Source organism: Diorhabda carinulata, chromosome 7 (genome assembly GCF_026250575.1).
Source record: "Diorhabda carinulata isolate Delta chromosome 7, icDioCari1.1, whole genome shotgun sequence".
Taxonomy (NCBI): Eukaryota; Metazoa; Arthropoda; class Insecta; order Coleoptera; family Chrysomelidae; genus Diorhabda; species Diorhabda carinulata.
In genome coordinates this window covers 25,069,159-25,089,396 of record NC_079466.1, presented here as the reverse complement: position 1 = coordinate 25,089,396, position 20,238 = coordinate 25,069,159, and the positions used below count along the sequence as shown (strand labels likewise).

General features: G+C 31.8%; 1 protein-coding gene across 1 annotated transcript in view; it reads right to left on the bottom strand.

The window, feature by feature from the left end:
* LOC130896619 (eyes absent homolog 2) overlaps positions 1-20,238 on the bottom strand; it is a 38,379-nt gene that overhangs the window by 4,476 nt on the left and 13,665 nt on the right. Inside the window, exons 3-5 of the mRNA XM_057804820.1 lie at positions 2,203-2,375; positions 1,943-2,102; positions 31-301 (exon numbers count right to left, since the gene is read on the bottom strand). Of these exons, the coding sequence (XP_057660803.1) occupies positions 31-301; positions 1,943-2,102; positions 2,203-2,375 (604 nt within the window). The remainder of the gene's footprint in view (positions 1-30; positions 302-1,942; positions 2,103-2,202; positions 2,376-20,238) is intronic.

The following is a 20,238-nucleotide window of genomic DNA, read 5'->3' as shown; positions in this document are numbered from 1 at the left end:
AAATATATAAATGTAAATGAATAAATTTACCTGGGTGGAAAATCCTTGCGTGAAAGAAGAGGCGCCCGGCGTAGTATACGCAGCGTAAGAAGAATACTGACTAGATTGTCCTGCTGTATTAAACTGCGAACTGGGCGAAGAGTAAGAAGAAGAAATGTAACCGGCGTTTACTTTACATGCAGGATTTAAAACTCTCGATGTGTTTAAGCCGGAATACGGATACGAGGAATTGTTATAGAAAGAAGCCGCCGAATTTATGTAAGGAGTGGTAGCACTGGATGATCCATAACCAGGTTGAATACTAAAACATTAAATTTCACTTAAAAATAGTCTGCGACCCGTCGAATTTTTTTTAAAATGTAGTTTAAAACCGTACGTCATAACGGTAGACAAAATGGATGCTATAATAGACGTCATAGCACACAAGATGGTCGATACACGTGATATTTAACAGACGCCATTATAGAACGTAAACTGAAAATACAAAATGGCTGATGACATCAGTCACAAATAGTACAGGTTATAGTTTACACTCAATTAACATCTATGACATATGACAGATAGTGACAGTTGACATCTGTGACATATGAATCGACACAAGAGTTTGCTGATGACGTTAATGACAGTTGGTCCTCACTAGTTCCGAAATATATATTGCGAACATAGAACATTTGACATCTGCTGGCAATTGACATACAAGATGACATATGACAGATAGTTGACGTATATACATTGCTATTAACGATAACGATAGTTCTGACGTGTAATTGAGAAATCCAATGAATTGTCAAAATCATCTTATGTCCATTTAAAAAATGGCCTCCGTGGGGTAAACAAATGCTTGCGTCGTAAGTTTCTGAGTAGATTTTGAAGTTATTCGTTGTATTTTAGACCTTATTATTTTCAATTTTAAGGCTTCTTAAAGAGCTGCTACTTGAAGAAATATGGAATTTCCTCCCCCTCCCCCTTACTGCTTATTTGCAGACTGACTACAAAAACTCAGTTTCAACTGTATTAACTCCATTGAAATAGGTCTAAAAAGTATCTATGGAGACATCATAATATGAAAAAAAAAATAGAAAACTTTGACTAACGGAAAAAACCAAGAAAAACTAACGCTGGTACATACGAGAAAATCGATTGTTTACCACACAGCCGCCATTTTGACGTAGATCGACTGTTTTATGAATGTGATCATAGAACGTAGAACAGTTGCTGACAGTTGACACACAAGATAGTCGATAACTCTGGTGACGTATGTCATTTGGTGCTAATGACAGTTGACGTTGAAGATAATGAACTGTTTTTATCCTCAACTTCCCAAAATATTATTTGCTTTTAATAAAATTCATAATTTTCCCGTTATTTGACAGCTACTGACAGTTGATACACAAGATAGTCGGTAATTCTGGTGACGTATGTCATTTGGTGCTAAATGACAGTTGACGTTGAAGATAATAAACTCTTTTTATCCTCAACTTTCCAAAATATTATTTGCTTTTAATAAAATTCATAATTTTCCCGTTATTTGACAGCTACTGACAGTTGACACACAAGATAGTCGATAACTCTGGTGACGTATGTCATTTGGTGCTAATGACAGTTGACGTTGAAGATAATGAACTTTTTTTATCCCCAAGTTTCCAAAATATTCTTTGCTTTTAATAAAATTCATAATTTTCCCGTGATTTGACAGCTACTGACAGTTGACACACAAGATAGTCGATAACTCTGGTGACGTATGTCATTTGGTGCTAAATGACAGTTGAAGTCAGTTGAAAATTATTATTTTTACGTGACGTTTTCATAGAATATACGATAGCTAGTAAAAGTTGACATACAAGACGGTTGGTAACACCGGTGACGTATGACAGATCATTTTGACGTAAGTAACAGGTCAACAAAAAGTAAAAATTTGAAGGAATTTAAAAAGCGAATTTACCTATTATAATAAGAATGTGCTGCCGAGTAAGATTGGTGGTAGTCTTTTTCGTAAATGTTTCCTAAATCTATAGTAGTACTAAAAAATGACGCCGAATCTTGCGTAGACGCTACGCAATCCGATTCGGCCAATCCCGGACTTCTAATCTCGGTTTTAACACCTACAATTAAATCAACGTTAGTTCTATTAATAACATTGTCGAACGCTCCCGATTGACATTTGGAGAAGAGCGTTCTCGAAAGCTGGTTTTTAAAACGCACCTTGCGTATCTAGTAAAGACCAAGCGGGGGTAAAATTAGCCGTTGGAGGTGAAGACGACGAAAGGTTATCAGTAGTTGGGTGAACGACGGTCGTTGCGGTGATTGGCGGGGGGGATCCGCAAGTAGAAGAAGAACGACCACTTTGAGGGCTTGAAGCTGAACCGCAGATTAATCTGAAACGAAAAAATAATTTATAATTATAACAAATATCCTATTGGAATTAGATTTATGCGAAAGTTTCGTATTGATTTTATCAAGATAAACAAAAGAATTCTCAGCCGTCTAGATGGGTTGATGAGATCTCGTAAAAGGGGCGTTGCTAAGGGAATTATCGACTGAGTCGAGAAAAAAAAGTACAGTCGGTAACGGTAGATTATATTTAATAGAATTTACGGTATAAACAACATCTATATCCACACCTCGTATAATAATTTCATTAGAATCTCGACCATGCTAAGCTGACGGGTAGATTTTTTTTGTTACAACAAGGGGAGAAGTTTTTGTGAATTTTACAATGAAAAATCTATACGAGATCGATGAGATTCTAGATAAGAATTTTGTGTGAATAGATACAGAAATATTAGATATATAATCTTACACGTAAGATCTTTTTATAAATTGAAACGGGCCGCTATCCACTTCCTAGATATTCGCAACAAAAATGGTACATAAAATAGCCCGGGAAAATTCGTCATTTTCTATACTTTTTTTTAAAATGGAGTCGAAATTCTTAAAAACGGGCTCTGTTGTCGACGCGCCGCTTTTTGGACGACCGGTATACGTATTATCTCTTTCTGTAATAATATTTAAATCGACCGTACTAAATTTTACATTGGAAATCATGTTTTATTACTCTCTCATACTTAAAAATATAATATAATCATATATAAAAATTGACATGTAACCGCCCTCGTAACATATTATATTCATTACCGAAATAAAATAATAAAATATTGTTATGAACAATAGTTCCTTAGTCCGGACCTGTCCAATTACAATGGAATTTTAAAAACTATTTTATTTAGTTTAGTTTTAAATAAATAGTCGTAGTGCACAAAACGAATTATCAAAATAGTTAATAAATTTAAATGAATGTAGTTATATTGTGTAAATAAATTAATAAATTAAGATAATGTGTTTATTAATTTACCCCACGAACAGAAAGGTTAAATAAATACGAAAAACATCTTTTAAATAATTAAAAATCTCTTAATTACGAATTTCCTCGTATATACGTCTGGAGAAATGATGTAGAATTCGGAGAAAAAGCACAACCGTTTAGCACGAAATCTCGGTCGATATATATGTAATATGTTGTTTCTCTTTCTATTTACGTTAGAATAGAAGAGAGTTAGAAAGAAACCACGCATATTCATTGAATTATAGTGAATTTTTCTTGACAAGTTGTTGGTCCTGACACGAACAAGTGACACATGTCTTGGCGGGTAGGCATAAATTTTATTACGTGGCGTGGCCACTGCTAACCTACAGGTCCGTACTCGAATTAATTTCGGCCTACATTTATTTTTTTTTAACGCTAATCAACTAAATTAATCGAACGATGAAATATAAAATATAAATACGAGGAAGCGTACAAGGATATTCGAAATTATTTTAAATAAGAACAAATGTTTTCCGCTTCAAAATACTTTTTATGCAACTCATCTGTAGAAATGACTTTTTAATTATTTTTATTGTTGTAAAATCGCGTTTTTTTTTGAAAAAAAAAAATGTTTTTAACACTATCTGTGAATACAATATTTCAATTTTGGAAATATCCATCGATTTGGGCGTATATAACAAAATTTGTCATTTGAATCATGTAAAACCCTCGTAAATTCGAGATCCCTCATTTTCGTGGGCCGTTTTATACTACCGGTCAAAAGTTTTCGCCCACAGTAAAGTTTATAAAAACATTACGATCGTTATATTTCAAAGAATACATATATAGATAAGAATCGAGCGTTTTCGTAGTGGGATTGTGGCAAAAAAAGCGAATAATTAATATACGAGTTTAGAAGATACTTTAATTCACCCCTGGTAGACCTCATGACAAAATATTAGGTATAAGGTAAGTATCGGCATATTTTTTTTTTATTAATTTTGTGTTAAAAATATTTTGAACCCCTCAAAAACGTGACGCCCTTTTGGATCCTGAGCCCTAAACTAGCCTGGTGATAAATTCGAGTCCGTATTTGAATATCGAGTCCTGAACTGTCACATTTTGATAAAGATTCGAGACCGAGTTCGAAAATAAATAGGTTGACACGGTTTTAATGTGATTTATGGTTTTTCGGAATGGGATTTAAGACACACACACACATAAATACGCCTTAAAAGTAATACTGGTTCGTATTAAATGTAAAAAATATCGACCGAAAACAAAAATATTAAATATTACGTGACATTAATGTTGAAAATTATTTTTTTCTGCAATCCTCAACGAAATATTTGTAAAAAGTAGATTTTTTCGACTCGTGTGATTGACGCTTTCGTCGAAAAAAAAGCTTTACATTCAAATAAAATAAAAATAAAAAAATCAACATTGTGGTTTGAACCTACGACCTCTGTAATGCCAGACTTGTATTCTATACACTACACCACGGAGACTTTGATAGAATTTTTCTATACGTACTACTGCTTAAAGTATGTTTTTTTACGCACTAGTGCGTAAAATTCTAAAGTGTGTCTTAAGTACGTACACGGTAATAAAAAAAATATTTAACGACTTCAATTCCGCAATACAAGTTTTTCTATTAGTCGTAATCGTAATTTCGACATTATACTACTCCTGTAGTGACTGCATTGATTTCTTTTTTATAAATATGGGAAACAATATATATTATAGCAATTTTGAATTTATTGATGTGCAAATAGGACAGAGTTTACAAGTTTTATTCACTCGAAATTGTGCCTAAATTACGTAGTTACGCACGGTAGTAGAAAAAAATAATTAATACATAAACGTGAAACGAGGTTCACTACTTTTGTGTTAGAGTGTATCTGCGTGCGCTACCGAAATAAAGGGCAGGTCTTGTGTGATAATAGCCGTCGGAAAAAGGACAATTACCGCAACGTAGGTAGTGGACGTGATGCTGTGCTATTATTATCAAAGGTATAAAAGGACAACAAGAGGGCCCCCATTCACTAACATAATACTAATGTCTGTTAATGCTTTTGATGCCTGCTGATTTTTCAACAAATAGACACACGTCCGTGTGAAATATATTTCGTTATCGATTGGAAACCCTCCTAATTATCTTGTCTATCAAATGATATTTACGTCCTAAAAATAATATAAAATTGACAGGTGTTTTTAAAAAAAAAAATGTAATAAGGAAATTCTCGCTAAAATTGATGACATCCAAATAGAAAAAGAGAACTAAATCTGTCAACTGTATAAGAAAATAATCATTATTCTTGTTTATACGCCCGCTTTTTTTAGGTAAAAACTGTCTGAATGAAATATATTGTAAAGAGCTTTATTAGTTCTTAAACATGTGTGAACCAAATGGGTATTCTCCGTCTCCTTCTAACCGTCGCTCTTTTTGTTCTGTTCTCTTTGTCGTTTTAAAACTATTTTCGTACTCTTTTGACACTTGTTCTTTTACGTGCTTTCCGATGATGATGATGATCGTCGATGTGTTATTTAAAATAATATTTACACTATTTATATACAAATACAACATTAACCGTAAATTTATAAATTTTTATATAAATATTTATATTCAAAGTTATGCAACATTCAATACGTCAAACTATTAACTCTAAATTTATGCAACAATCAATACTTCAAACGTGATTGACACGTCATCATTTAAATCAATTCGTAATGAGGATATGTTATTTGATAAATTTTACGTATTCATAAACTTAAATATGTCAGGATAATAAAATAACGTCGCATACCACGTTTTATTATATATTGTAATGTCTTTCTTTATTTACTGTATCGAATGACTATTATAAAATTTGAATAGAGAAAACTTAACGCCATCATATGACCAGATGAAAGTCAAACGCTTTTATTATCATCGAGAGGAAAAAAAAAAACAAATACAAAAAACTAGACAGAAACATGTGCAGTTAGTCTTTAATGAGGAAGTAGGTACATTATAAGAAAGGGTTGCTGTAATGGCAGTGACTACGAGTACGTCTCGACACATAATCCGTCGCACTTATAAGTTAGTAGAGGGGAAAATACAGATGAAAACTTGATTAAAATTAACACAAAGCCCACCAAATTTTTTCATTTCTCGTGAATATTTGTAACGTTAATGACGTCAACTTAAAGTTGAAATATCAAAACCGAAACGATTATGTATTATTCCAATGGTATATAAGATTTGTTTATAATAACGAAAATTGTGACAAGCGTCCTTAATACGATACTGTTAGATTACTTTATCATTATCATTAATCGATTCACAAATAATTGCAACGTCTAATCGTATTTGTAGACAGTACCGCTTAAATCCATTCAAGCTGTTCCCAAGCTGGTTATAAAATTGACATAAAAACATTAAGTTCAAAGTGTACACAGAACATAAAGAATTATATCGTTTAGATAGCGTCTTGAGATACGTACATAGATAAAACAAATAGTTATTAAAGAAACGAAACTTTAATTGAGTGTATTAACGATTTACTTTTCATATTTTATATTATTTAAATTAGTTTTTTTTTATATCGTTGTTTCATTTAAAATGACATCGATAATATTTTTGCCGATCGAAGATAATTATTTATCAAAGTCCTATTGACAAATCACTGACAACTCTAGTGATATAATTCTATGTCGGTAGTTTGTCTTTTTGGCGCGAGGTGTGTTTCACGACCGACTTGATGAACGGCCAGTAAAAAATCTAAACGATTCTTGTAGTTTCCAAGTCAGAGACAAGCAATTATCATTTTTCTCAGATAAGCCCACTTGATATAAAGTTGTAAAGTTATTAATTCCCCTGGCCGGTGAGATTGTGTGAAATAAAAGGAACAAGTGAACGATAATAAAACATGTGAAGGTAGGTGGGCTGGCAGGGCACGCTGCGCCCAGGAGGTCTGGCACTTCATGTGACAAAACGACCATGAGGAATTGATCAAGATCTAAACCCCGCTTTTTAATTGTTCACCAGACTGATTTTTCCGATGAAATTATGACCATATTTTTCGAATGTGAGGTTATTTTCTACCTGTAGCTTTGTCAACTGTTTTATTATTATTTTTTTTTTATAAATTTTCTTTTCCAAATGTTTATTGATCCGTAAATAATTTTTAACTTCCAGTTAACTGATCTTTTGGTCAGTTTTGACAGTTCAACAAATGCTCGTCGATGTGTTAAATTTTTCTGTTGAGTGCATTTCGTAAACAACGTAAATTCTAAATGCCAATAATGTTTGCAACAATTCATTATTCATGTTAATTAATTGTGTTGAATAAGTGACGTGAAACTATTTTTACATAACAATATTATACAAGGTAAGTTTTTTCTTCGATTATATAAAATACTATTCATTTCAATAATTTCTTATTTCTTAGACTTTTTGATATGTTTATGTTTCTAAATCTTCTTGATATTAAATATCTTCAGTTTCAAAATTAGTTCTTTTATCAAAATATGATATTAACACTGACAATTTGAGTATTTATATCTATAAATAGATTACCTTCAACTTGAATATCAAAATAAGAATAAAATCAAACTAGAAAAATATTTACATTTCAAATACATACCAGTAATCAATTAAATTATTTGTCAAAAACTAATTTTGAAACAGAACAGACCTACAATCAACAAGATTTAGAAACATAAAAATAATGTTCATATAGTAGGCTTACATTTTATAAAAATAGAAACTATTATTATTTTGTCTATGTTCGTACTTCGATTTCTCTATCATTAATATTTTTTCTATGATTCCAATATAACCTTTCATCTAAAACAACGTTGCCAAGTCGTCAAAATAATATAATAATCAAAAACGTTTAATTAACTTTCTTTTTTGATTTGTTTATTTCTATTAATTACTAAATCGAAATAATTTACGAATGTTTATGTAATAGCTTCGTATCGTGGAATATAAATAAAGTGAATAAATAAATAAAAATCGATCGTTTGGAAGGTATCGTAGACTCGGCAACAATGAGACCAACTCGTTATGAATGAACGTTTTTTTTTTATTTGTTTTTGTAATTCAAACAAGTATACCGAAATAAAAAAATTACCAAGAAATGCGATACGGCAAATTGAATTACAATATCGAATTTCAGTGATTTTTATAGTTGTTGCACAACTGATATGTCGGAAATTAAAATTAGAATAAGTAGTAGTAATATCAAATCGCAAATGTTAGGTTAGTGTTGATTTAATTCAACCGGAATGTATATATGTAATCGTATAATAATTACACTAGGTAACAAAAAGAAATGATCAACTTTCCCTCGTGAATAAAATAATGCGATTCGTCACTTATTTTCCCGGAAAAACTCAAGTGGAAATGTGAAAAGTGTTTATATCCCAATTTACGAGGATTGTACTAAAAGATGGCGTAGTTGTTTGTTGTTGTGAATTGAATAATTCTCTATTTCGGATTACGAGTGTTGATGTAAAATCATTATTATAGACTGTTCGTTTATTCACATAATGAATTTAACATGCTACGTTTGCCCTTCGAATTATTTTCAGTATATAACCCCTCAGATTTAACCCTCAAAAACACGTAGGGGGATGGTACTAGAGGAAAAGGCCTATTAAATCTTTAAGCGTCATCAGAGGTATTGTTAAAATGAAGAGGATCATGATAAAATCTAATAAAAAAGATTATCTACACTCAATACAAAAAAAATATATTTTTTTTTTGAGATTATTTAAAATAAACAATTTATTCTATAGCAAATAATAGTTTATTTTTCATTTATTCTAATTAAAACAAAATCATATGTTGATATACGAGGGGGATTAAAGGAAAATTAATAAAGTTAGGTTAGGTCAGCATGGAATGTTAGATAATAGAAATTTGTCTACAATATGGATGCAAATAATTCGAAAGAACGTTTTGACATCTTCCAATGTTATCCAAGTCAAACAAGTCTAATACGATGGTTGCTACTTAAGTTTTAATTCATCGACTCGATGTTTTGATTGTTCAAAAACGTTTTTTTTTTTGAATTGACATGTGAAAGCTCGTATTGTCGTGGTGGAGAATGATTCGTTTACTAGTACCATTTTGTAATCGTAAGTTTTGAGTATTTTCATCAATAAAAATGTCAAATTTAAAGATAGTAATGTCAGATTCGACATATCCACATCAGTGTTGTCATATGTCAAAATTTGAGTAGAAAATCTCGTAATTGATTATTTTTCCACAAAATAAACTGACAAATGACAATCAAATATTGAAATTTGTAAAAAAACCATCTTCTAAAACGTCCTTGATCACTAGGAGGTTCATAAATTAATAAATTGGATATTTGGTTCACAAAATGGCCGACAAAGAAGCAAACTGTGTTTGTACCACAACTGTGCGTGTGCTAGACACTCAGAGATGGCGTTGTTTGCAATTTATTTATTTCGTTTGAGTTAAAATCTAATATATCTTTATTAATACATTTGTTAACTATCGGTTCGGTTTGAAATTAATTTCTGAGAATTGAGAATCCGGTCACGCGTCGTCGTAAACAAATTTCTTCGGTTAGTAGGTATAAAACAACTTATATATATATATATATCTTGTATCAAAACTTTTAGTAATTTTATCATTTTTTAATCTCAACAAACTCGACTATTTATAACTTCGTCCCGACGATACGTTAAAGTAACTAATGGATGTGTCAAAATTCAAGAAACACTGAATACTTTTCTACAGGGTCATACTAAAAATTCGTTTTGTCGTTTATGCGTTTATTCGAATAATTTGGTTCGTTATAAACTAATTAAATATGGAATGTTGTCAAATATTTGATTAAAAAAAAGTGATAAACAAGGAAAAAACATCGTTAGTATTTAATTATACGGGGTTAGTGCTACAAGTACTTCAGTGTGTGATTTTTTGATGTTTAAAGACAGAAAATAATCACAAGGTGCTTAATCTGTCGAATAGGCAGCACGAATTTGCAATTTAAACTTAAAATTTATCAATTTTCAAAACCAAATGAGTCGATTTTGTTTTATTTAATTCAAACCGACGTTATTACTTTTCAATTCATTGTTTCGATTGTTTTTTTACTTCATTCAGTATAAAATCTAGTCTAGTATTGTATTGTATCACATTAATGGCTGCCGAACTACAACTACCGCCATCTTTAGTTCAGTTCAGGTACTTTCGGCACCATCCTCGTAGATAAAACAAAGAATTAACCTCGTTTTTCAACTATAACACACAGATCGACAATAATTACGTATAAAACATGTATAGACGTGATTTTTTTTTGAATTAGCTTCATCCGAGCACGAAACGATCAGATTTCGAACGCTGTTTCTAGAGATTCGGTTCGCGCGACGTTTTAATCTTTAGTTTGGTTTAAAATGTATGTTTTTTGAACGCCCCTTGTATTATCGTACATAGATAATATTAACGGTCATCGAGCAGTCGTCCTGTCGTAAAAATATCTCGACATTCTCAACAAGTGAAACGCTATATCCTGTCGAGATAACACGTTGCGAAAAGTGCTAAATAAACATAATTAGAAACAGTACCTAACGCGCATTTTTCTTTTCGAATTCCTTTTGTTTAAACGGCACATACACGAGTTACGTAAATTTTATCTATAGTTTCCAGATTATCGCGGCAAAATATTTGTCTAGACACTTTTTTTTTCTATTACGAGAAAAAGCTTCGTCGACCGTTTTCTTTTTGCATAACGTTGATGATTACAACAAAAAATAAAACGAATGACACGTGATGTCATGAGGTTTTTTTTCATATACACCCTGTACATTTCGAAAACTACCAAAAAACTTCGCAAAAATAATCAGTTTAATTTTACGAAAATAATATTTGATTTGGGATCGTTCAAATGTATTCTCAGTGAATATAAAAGAGAAGAAGATTCGATACTATTTAGTACGATGATAGTCCGGTCAAATTAGACCAAAAAATTTACGTAGTATGTTTAATAAATTTAAATTATTATTTGGAATCCGTGTCGAATAGTAAACAATCCGTAACTTTTTCAGGGACAATCTGTACAATCTATAGATAAGAAAAATGATTTTTTCAATCGATTTTTTAAAAAAAAAGTACTATTATTTCGAAAACTACCAAAAAACTTCGCAATAATAATCAGTTTTATTTTTACGAAAATAATATTTGACTTGGGATCGTTCAAATGTATTCTCAGTGAATATAAAAGAGAAGAAGATTCGATACTATCTAGTATAATGATAGTCCGGTCAAATTAGATCAAAAAATGTTTAGTAAATCTAAATTACTATTTGATATCCGTGTCCTGATAGTAAACAATCCGTAACTTTTTCGGGGACAATCTGTACAATCTACAGATAGGAAAAATGATTTTTTCAATCGTTTTTTAACAAAAATGTACTCTTTGTTTAATTCGATAAAATTTATGGTTTCGGAGATATTTAGATTTTTAGGTTGTTGTACATAGTACAGACAAATTAGGCGATTAAATTAAATTGTATTATGATTGCCTCACAAGATTCGTATTATGATTGCCTCGTGAGATCCTTATCAGGATTATTATACATGATTTTCATCAGGATTGCCTCGGACTGTTTTAATCACGATTTCCCGGCATATTATTGGTTTGTATGGGATCGAGGGGTTCAAAAAAGCAAAAATTATTTAAAAAAGGACAAATAAGGACCTTAATAAGGTACAAAACAGGATAATTTATCGAAATTTTGATTAGGATGTAACGCAGATTAGTAATTAGGTCCTTGATCAAGTTTAACTTGGATTATGATTGCCTCGCAAGATTTTTATTATGATTGCCTCGTGAGATCCTTATCAGGATTACTTTATATCAGTCTAATCAGGATTATTATACATGATTTTCATCAGGATTGCCTCGGACTGTTTTAATCACGATTCCCTAGCATATTATTGGTTTGTATGGTATCGAGAGGTTCAAAAAAGCAAAAATTATTTAAAAAAGGACAAATAAGGACCTTATTAAGGTATAAAACAGGATAATTTGTCGAAAATTTGATGAGGATGTAACGCAGATCAGTAATTACGTCCTTGATCAAGTTTAACTTGGATTATGATTGCCTCGCAAGATTTTTATTATGATTGCCTCGTGAGATCCTTATCAGGATTACTTTATATCAATCTAATCAGGATTATTATACATGATTTTCATCAGGATTGCCTCGGACTGTTTTAATCACGATTCCCTAGCATATTATTGGTTTGTATGGGATCGAGAGGTTCAAAAAAGCAAAAATTATTTAAAAAAGGACAAATAAGGACCTTATTAAGGTATAAAACAGGATAATTTGTCGAAAATTTGATGAGGATGTAACGCAGATCAGTAATTACGTCCTTGATCAAGTTTAACTTGGATTATGATTGCCTCGCAAGATTTTTATTATGATTGCCTCGTGAGATCCTTATCAGGATTACTTTATATCAATCTAATCAGGATTATTATACATGATTTTCATCAGGATTGCCTCGGACTGTTTTAATCACGATTTCCCGGCATATTATTGGTTTGTATGGGATCGAGGGGTTCAAAAAAGCAAAAATTATTTAAAAAAGGACAAATAAGGACCTTATTAAGGTATAAAACAGGATAATTTGTCGAAAATTTGATGAGGATGTAACGCAGATCAGTAATTACGTCCTTGATCAAGTTTAACTTGGATTATGATTGCCTCGCAAGATTTTTATTATGATTGCCTCGTGAGATCCTTATCAGGATTACTTTATATCAGTCTAATCAGGATTATTATACATGATTTTCATCAGGATTGCCTCGGACTGTTTTAATCACGATTCCCTAGCATATTATTGGTTTGTATGGTATCGAGAGGTTCAAAAAAGCAAAAATTATTTAAAAAAGGACAAATAAGGACCTTATTAAGGTATAAAACAGGATAATTTGTCGAAAATTTGATGAGGATGTAACGCAGATCAGTAATTACGTCCTTGATCAAGTTTAACTTGGATTATGATTGCCTCGCAAGATTTTTATTATGATTGCCTCGTGAGATCCTTATCAGGATTACTTTATATCAATCTAATCAGGATTATTATACATGATTTTCATCAGGATTGCCTCGGACTGTTTTAATCACGATTCCCTAGCATATTATTGGTTTGTATGGGATCGAGAGGTTCAAAAAAGCAAAAATTATTTAAAAAAGGACAAATAAGGACCTTATTAAGGTATAAAACAGGATAATTTGTCGAAAATTTGATGAGGATGTAACGCAGATCAGTAATTACGTCCTTGATCAAGTTTAACTTGGATTATGATTGCCTCGCAAGATTTTTATTATGATTGCCTCGTGAGATCCTTATCAGGATTACTTTATATCAATCTAATCAGGATTATTATACATGATTTTCATCAGGATTGCCTCGGACTGTTTTAATCACGATTTCCCGGCATATTATTGGTTTGTATGGGATCGAGGGGTTCAAAAAAGCAAAAATTATTTAAAAAAGGACAAATAAGGACCTTATTAAGGTATAAAACAGGATAATTTGTCGAAAATTTGATGAGGATGTAACGCAGATCAGTAATTACGTCCTTGATCAAGTTTAACTTGGATTATGATTGCCTCGCAAGATTTTTATTATGATTGCCTCGTGAGATCCTTATCAGGATTACTTTATATCAGTCTAATCAGGATTATTATACATGATTTTCATCAGGATTGCCTCGGACTGATTTAATCACGATTTCCCGGCATATTATTGGTTTGTATGGGATCGAGGGTTTCAAAAAAGCAAAAATTATCTAAGAAAGGACAAATAAGGACCTTATTAAGGTATAAAACAGGATAATTTGTCGAAATTTTGATTAGGATGTAACCCAGATCAGTAATTACGTCCTTGATCAAGTTTAACTTGGATTATGATTGCCTCGCAAGATTTTTATTATGATTGCCTCGTGAGATCCTTATCAGGATTACTTTATATCAGTCTAATCAGGATTATTATACATGATTTTCATCAGGATTGCCTCGGACTGTTTTAATCACGATTCCCTAGCATATTATTGGTTTGTATGGTATCGAGAGGTTCAAAAAAGCAAAAATTATTTAAAAAAGGACAAATAAGGACCTTATTAAGGTATAAAACAGGATAATTTGTCGAAAATTTGATGAGGATGTAACGCAGATCAGTAATTACGTCCTTGATCAAGTTTAACTTGGATTATGATTGCCTCGCAAGATTTTTATTATGATTGCCTCGTGAGATCCTTATCAGGATTACTTTATATCAATCTAATCAGGATTATTATACATGATTTTCATCAGGATTGCCTCGGACTGTTTTAATCACGATTCCCTAGCATATTATTGGTTTGTATGGGATCGAGAGGTTCAAAAAAGCAAAAATTATTTAAAAAAGGACAAATAAGGACCTTATTAAGGTATAAAACAGGATAATTTGTCGAAAATTTGATGAGGATGTAACGCAGATCAGTAATTACGTCCTTGATCAAGTTTAACTTGGATTATGATTGCCTCGCAAGATTTTTATTATGATTGCCTCGTGAGATCCTTATCAGGATTACTTTATATCAATCTAATCAGGATTATTATACATGATTTTCATCAGGATTGCCTCGGACTGTTTTAATCACGATTTCCCGGCATATTATTGGTTTGTATGGGATCGAGGGGTTCAAAAAAGCAAAAATTATTTAAAAAAGGACAAATAAGGACCTTATTAAGGTATAAAACAGGATAATTTGTCGAAAATTTGATGAGGATGTAACGCAGATCAGTAATTACGTCCTTGATCAAGTTTAACTTGGATTATGATTGCCTCGCAAGATTTTTATTATGATTGCCTCGTGAGATCCTTATCAGGATTACTTTATATCAGTCTAATCAGGATTATTATACATGATTTTCATCAGGATTGCCTCGGACTGATTTAATCACGATTTCCCGGCATATTATTGGTTTGTATGGGATCGAGGGTTTCAAAAAAGCAAAAATTATCTAAGAAAGGACAAATAAGGACCTTATTAAGGTATAAAACAGGATAATTTGTCGAAATTTTGATTAGGATGTAACCCAGATCAGTAATTACGTCCTTGATCAAGTTTAACTTGGATTATGATTGCCTCGCAAGATTTTTATTATGATTGCCTCGTGAGATCCTTATCAGGATTACTTTATATCAGTCTAATCAGGATTATTATACATGATTTTCATCAGGATTGCCTCGGACTGTTTTAATCACGATTCCCTAGCATATTATTGGTTTGTATGGTATCGAGAGGTTCAAAAAAGCAAAAATTATTTAAAAAAGGACAAATAAGGACCTTATTAAGGTATAAAACAGGATAATTTGTCGAAAATTTGATGAGGATGTAACGCAGATCAGTAATTACGTCCTTGATCAAGTTTAACTTGGATTATGATTGCCTCGCAAGATTTTTATTATGATTGCCTCGTGAGATCCTTATCAGGATTACTTTATATCAATCTAATCAGGATTATTATACATGATTTTCATCAGGATTGCCTCGGACTGTTTTAATCACGATTCCCTAGCATATTATTGGTTTGTATGGGATCGAGAGGTTCAAAAAAGCAAAAATTATTTAAAAAAGGACAAATAAGGACCTTATTAAGGTATAAAACAGGATAATTTGTCGAAAATTTGATGAGGATGTAACGCAGATCAGTAATTACGTCCTTGATCAAGTTTAACTTGGATTATGATTGCCTCGCAAGATTTTTATTATGATTGCCTCGTGAGATCCTTATCAGGATTACTTTATATCAATCTAATCAGGATTATTATACATGATTTTCATCAGGATTGCCTCGGACTGTTTTAATCACGATTTCCCGGCATATTATTGGTTTGTATGGGATCGAGGGGTTCAAAAAAGCAAAAATTATTTAAAAAAGGACAAATAAGGACCTTATTAAGGTATAAAACAGGATAATTTGTCGAAAATTTGATGAGGATGTAACGCAGATCAGTAATTACGTCCTTGATCAAGTTTAACTTGGATTATGATTGCCTCGCAAGATTTTTATTATGATTGCCTCGTGAGATCCTTATCAGGATTACTTTATATCAGTCTAATCAGGATTATTATACATGATTTTCATCAGGATTGCCTCGGACTGATTTAATCACGATTTCCCGGCATATTATTGGTTTGTATGGGATCGAGGGTTTCAAAAAAGCAAAAATTATCTAAGAAAGGACAAATAAGGACCTTATTAAGGTATAAAACAGGATAATTTGTCGAAATTTTGATTAGGATGTAACCCAGATCAGTAATTACGTCCTTGATCAAGTTTAACTTGGATTATGATTGCCTCGCAAGATTTTTATTATGATTGCCTCGTGAGATCCTTATCAGGATTACTTTATATCAGTCTAATCAGGATTATTATACATGATTTTCATCAGGATTGCCTCGGACTGTTTTAATCACGATTTCCCGGCATATTATTGGTTTGTATGGGATCGAGGGGTTCAAAAAAGCAAAAATTATTTAAAAAAGGACAAATAAGGACCTTATTAAGGTATAAAACAGGATAATTTGTCGAAAATTTGATGAGGATGTAACGCAGATCAGTAATTACGTCCTTGATCAAGTTTAACTTGGATTATGATTGCCTCGCAAGATTTTTATTATGATTGCCTCGTGAGATCCTTATCAGGATTACTTTATATCAGTCTAATCAGGATTATTATACATGATTTTCATCAGGATTGCCTCGGACTGATTTAATCACGATTTCCCGGCATATTATTGGTTTGTATGGGATCGAGGGTTTCAAAAAAGCAAAAATTATCTAAGAAAGGACAAATAAGGACCTTATTAAGGTATAAAACAGGATAATTTGTCGAAATTTTGATTAGGATGTAACCCAGATCAGTAATTACGTCCTTGATCAAGTTTAACTTGGATTATGATTGCCTCGCAAGATTTTTATTATGATTGCCTCGTGAGATCCTTATCAGGATTACTTTATATCAGTCTAATCAGGATTATTATACATGATTTTCATCAGGATTGCCTCGGACTGTTTTAATCACGATTTCCCGGCATATTATTGGTTTGTATGGGATCGAGGGGTTCAAAAAAGCAAAAATTATTTAAAAAAGGACAAATAAGGACCTTATTAAGGTATAAAACAGGATAATTTGTCGAAAATTTGATGAGGATGTAACGCAGATCAGTAATTACGTCCTTGATCAAGTTTAACTTGGATTATGATTGCCTCGCAAGATTTTTATTATGATTGCCTCGTGAGATCCTTATCAGGATTACTTTATATCAGTCTAATCAGGATTATTATACATGATTTTCATCAGGATTGCCTCGGACTGTTTTAATCACGATTTCCCGGCATATTATTGGTTTGTATGGGATCGAGAGGTTCAAAAAAGCAAAAATTATTTACAAAAGGACAAATAAGGACCTTATTAAGGTATAAAACAGGATAATTTATCGAAATTTTGATTAGGATGTAACGCAGATTAGTAATTACGTCCTTGATCAAGTTTAACTTGGATTATGATTGCCTCGCAAGATTTTTATTATGATTGCCTCGTGAGATCCTTATCAGGATTACTTTATATCAATCTAATCAGGATTATTATACATGATTTTCATCAGGATTGCCTCGGACTGTTTTAATCACGATTTCCCGGCATATTATTGGTTTGTATGGGATCGAGAGGTTCAAAAAAGCAAAAATTATTTACAAAAGGACAAATAAGGACCTTATTAAGGTATAAAACAGGATAATTTGTCGAAAATTTGATGAGGATGTAACGCAGATCAGTAATTACGTCCTTGATCAAGTTTAACTTGGATTATGATTGCCTCGCAAGATTTTTATTATGATTGCCTCATCGGATCTTTCATAGAAATCATAGAAATTTGAATTTTTTTGGGAAAATTCATCTGTTCAAGATTGATATCAACTTATTTTTCTATTATTGACGAATTGCCTTTTTTGCAGTAGTTCGATATACGATTTAACACATTCGAATGATGGAAATTTATAAAAGACACCCCCTATAGTCCCTTATATATATTATATGATGAAACGGGGAACACCCATTGAGTTTAAAACTAAATATAAAAAAGATAATGAAGATTTGAAGATATGCAGGCACATTATGTGTCAGATTTTTTCTTTTTCCGTCTATAAAATGTACCACGATGAATATTTGTCAAGTTCGAAGTACCGCAGTTTAATTTTTTTCTCATGATTCTATTATTATTAAATTTATTGTCAATAAAACCGTTTCTACACCAAAAACCGAACCCTTTACCCTCTAGTTAACCCTTTCTAACAAAAATAATCAATTTCAATCCCTTTTTTACATATAAATCCATTTCCAAAACAATCCATAAAGGTTAAAACATATTTTATACAATTTTCGATTTTTTTCTTAACGCAACCCTTTCGATAACCTGTTTTTTCCCACCCTTTTCAAGTACTCAAATTCCTTTATCCCAAAAAAGGGTTAGAAACACGAAATTTTTATATACGATTCGGTTTTCTCACGAAATATAATATTTTAATCTATTTTCGAAATTTGCCAGAACCCAAATCGTTCGCGTCGTTCAAATCCTACAGAAAAAAGAAAAAAAAACAAACGACAATCAAAAACACGACTTAAAACATCCACCTGGTTAACAACCGCTTAAATAAACCCCGGAATCGAAATAGAAAAAACAAAATTAGACGCTTTCAACACAAACAATAATCATACACTACGAAAACAGTTTCTTAACTACCAATTCTAACCTAGAGATGGCGCTAGTTACATTTTTGTTTAAACAACAACACCTGGTGGTAATTTTCGAAAGTGCTGCACCAGGAAGCGGTAAATTCGAAGAAATATACTTTGGGTTGTAGTATATGTGACACCCCGAAGTCTACAGGGGTAGTTTTATGGAAATATGAGTATTGCGATAAATTTAATAAAAGGAAGTGATTAAATTTAATTATTTAAAATGGAATTGGTGAGGAATATTCGGTGAAGGGGTGAATTTGACACCGAACTTATTAAACGGGAAGGGACAGAAATTTGTAGGTCTTTATCTCGGTTTTAGTTTTTTTTTGTCACCTGTAAATCATTTCGAAGGCTTCGCCGCGACGTTTTTGGTTTAGGAAAAAATAGTGGAAATATCAGTTTACTGTTGGATGTAATGGAGACGATGAAAAAAACTGACAAATCCTTATGTAGAGTTGAAAAATCGAAATTTGGACTAAATGCTTTTGTGTTTTTTAAGAAAATATCCCGACGAAGACACTGCAGACGAAGGAAATGACATAGAAGTCGACGAAAATGGAAAAACGGAATTGTAACGTGGAAAAAATTGATTTGTTGTTGGAAATTAGTGTATTTTGGTTAAAAAAGATGAAATTGACGTAGTTTCTTAGAGAAATTGAACCTCGTATATATTTTTGTCATGATTTTCGTGCTCAGCAATCTGAAATACCTCCAGGATTAAAACTTTTAACATTAATTTTGTGAGGAAAGTCGGAAATGTCTTTTAGACGATAGAAAATGTCAAAAACTTACTGTTTAACCTAAAAAAGTTCATTTCAATGTTTATTTATAAGATTAACTATAAAAATATGACAACCGCGACGTCAAACTTCAGTTGTCAATTACGACCAAGCGGAAATTCGATGTATACCGCCAAAATTCAAATTTAAACTTGTAGTTTATGCGAAAAATTAACAGTGAATTCAAATTAGAATTATTATAATGGTTTTTAAACTTTTAACATGAAGTTTGTGAGGTTATAAGCAAGATATACGTCATATGAGTTAGAAAAAACCACGTTTGAAAGTCAGAAATGTCTTTTAGACGATAGATAGTGTCAAAAACT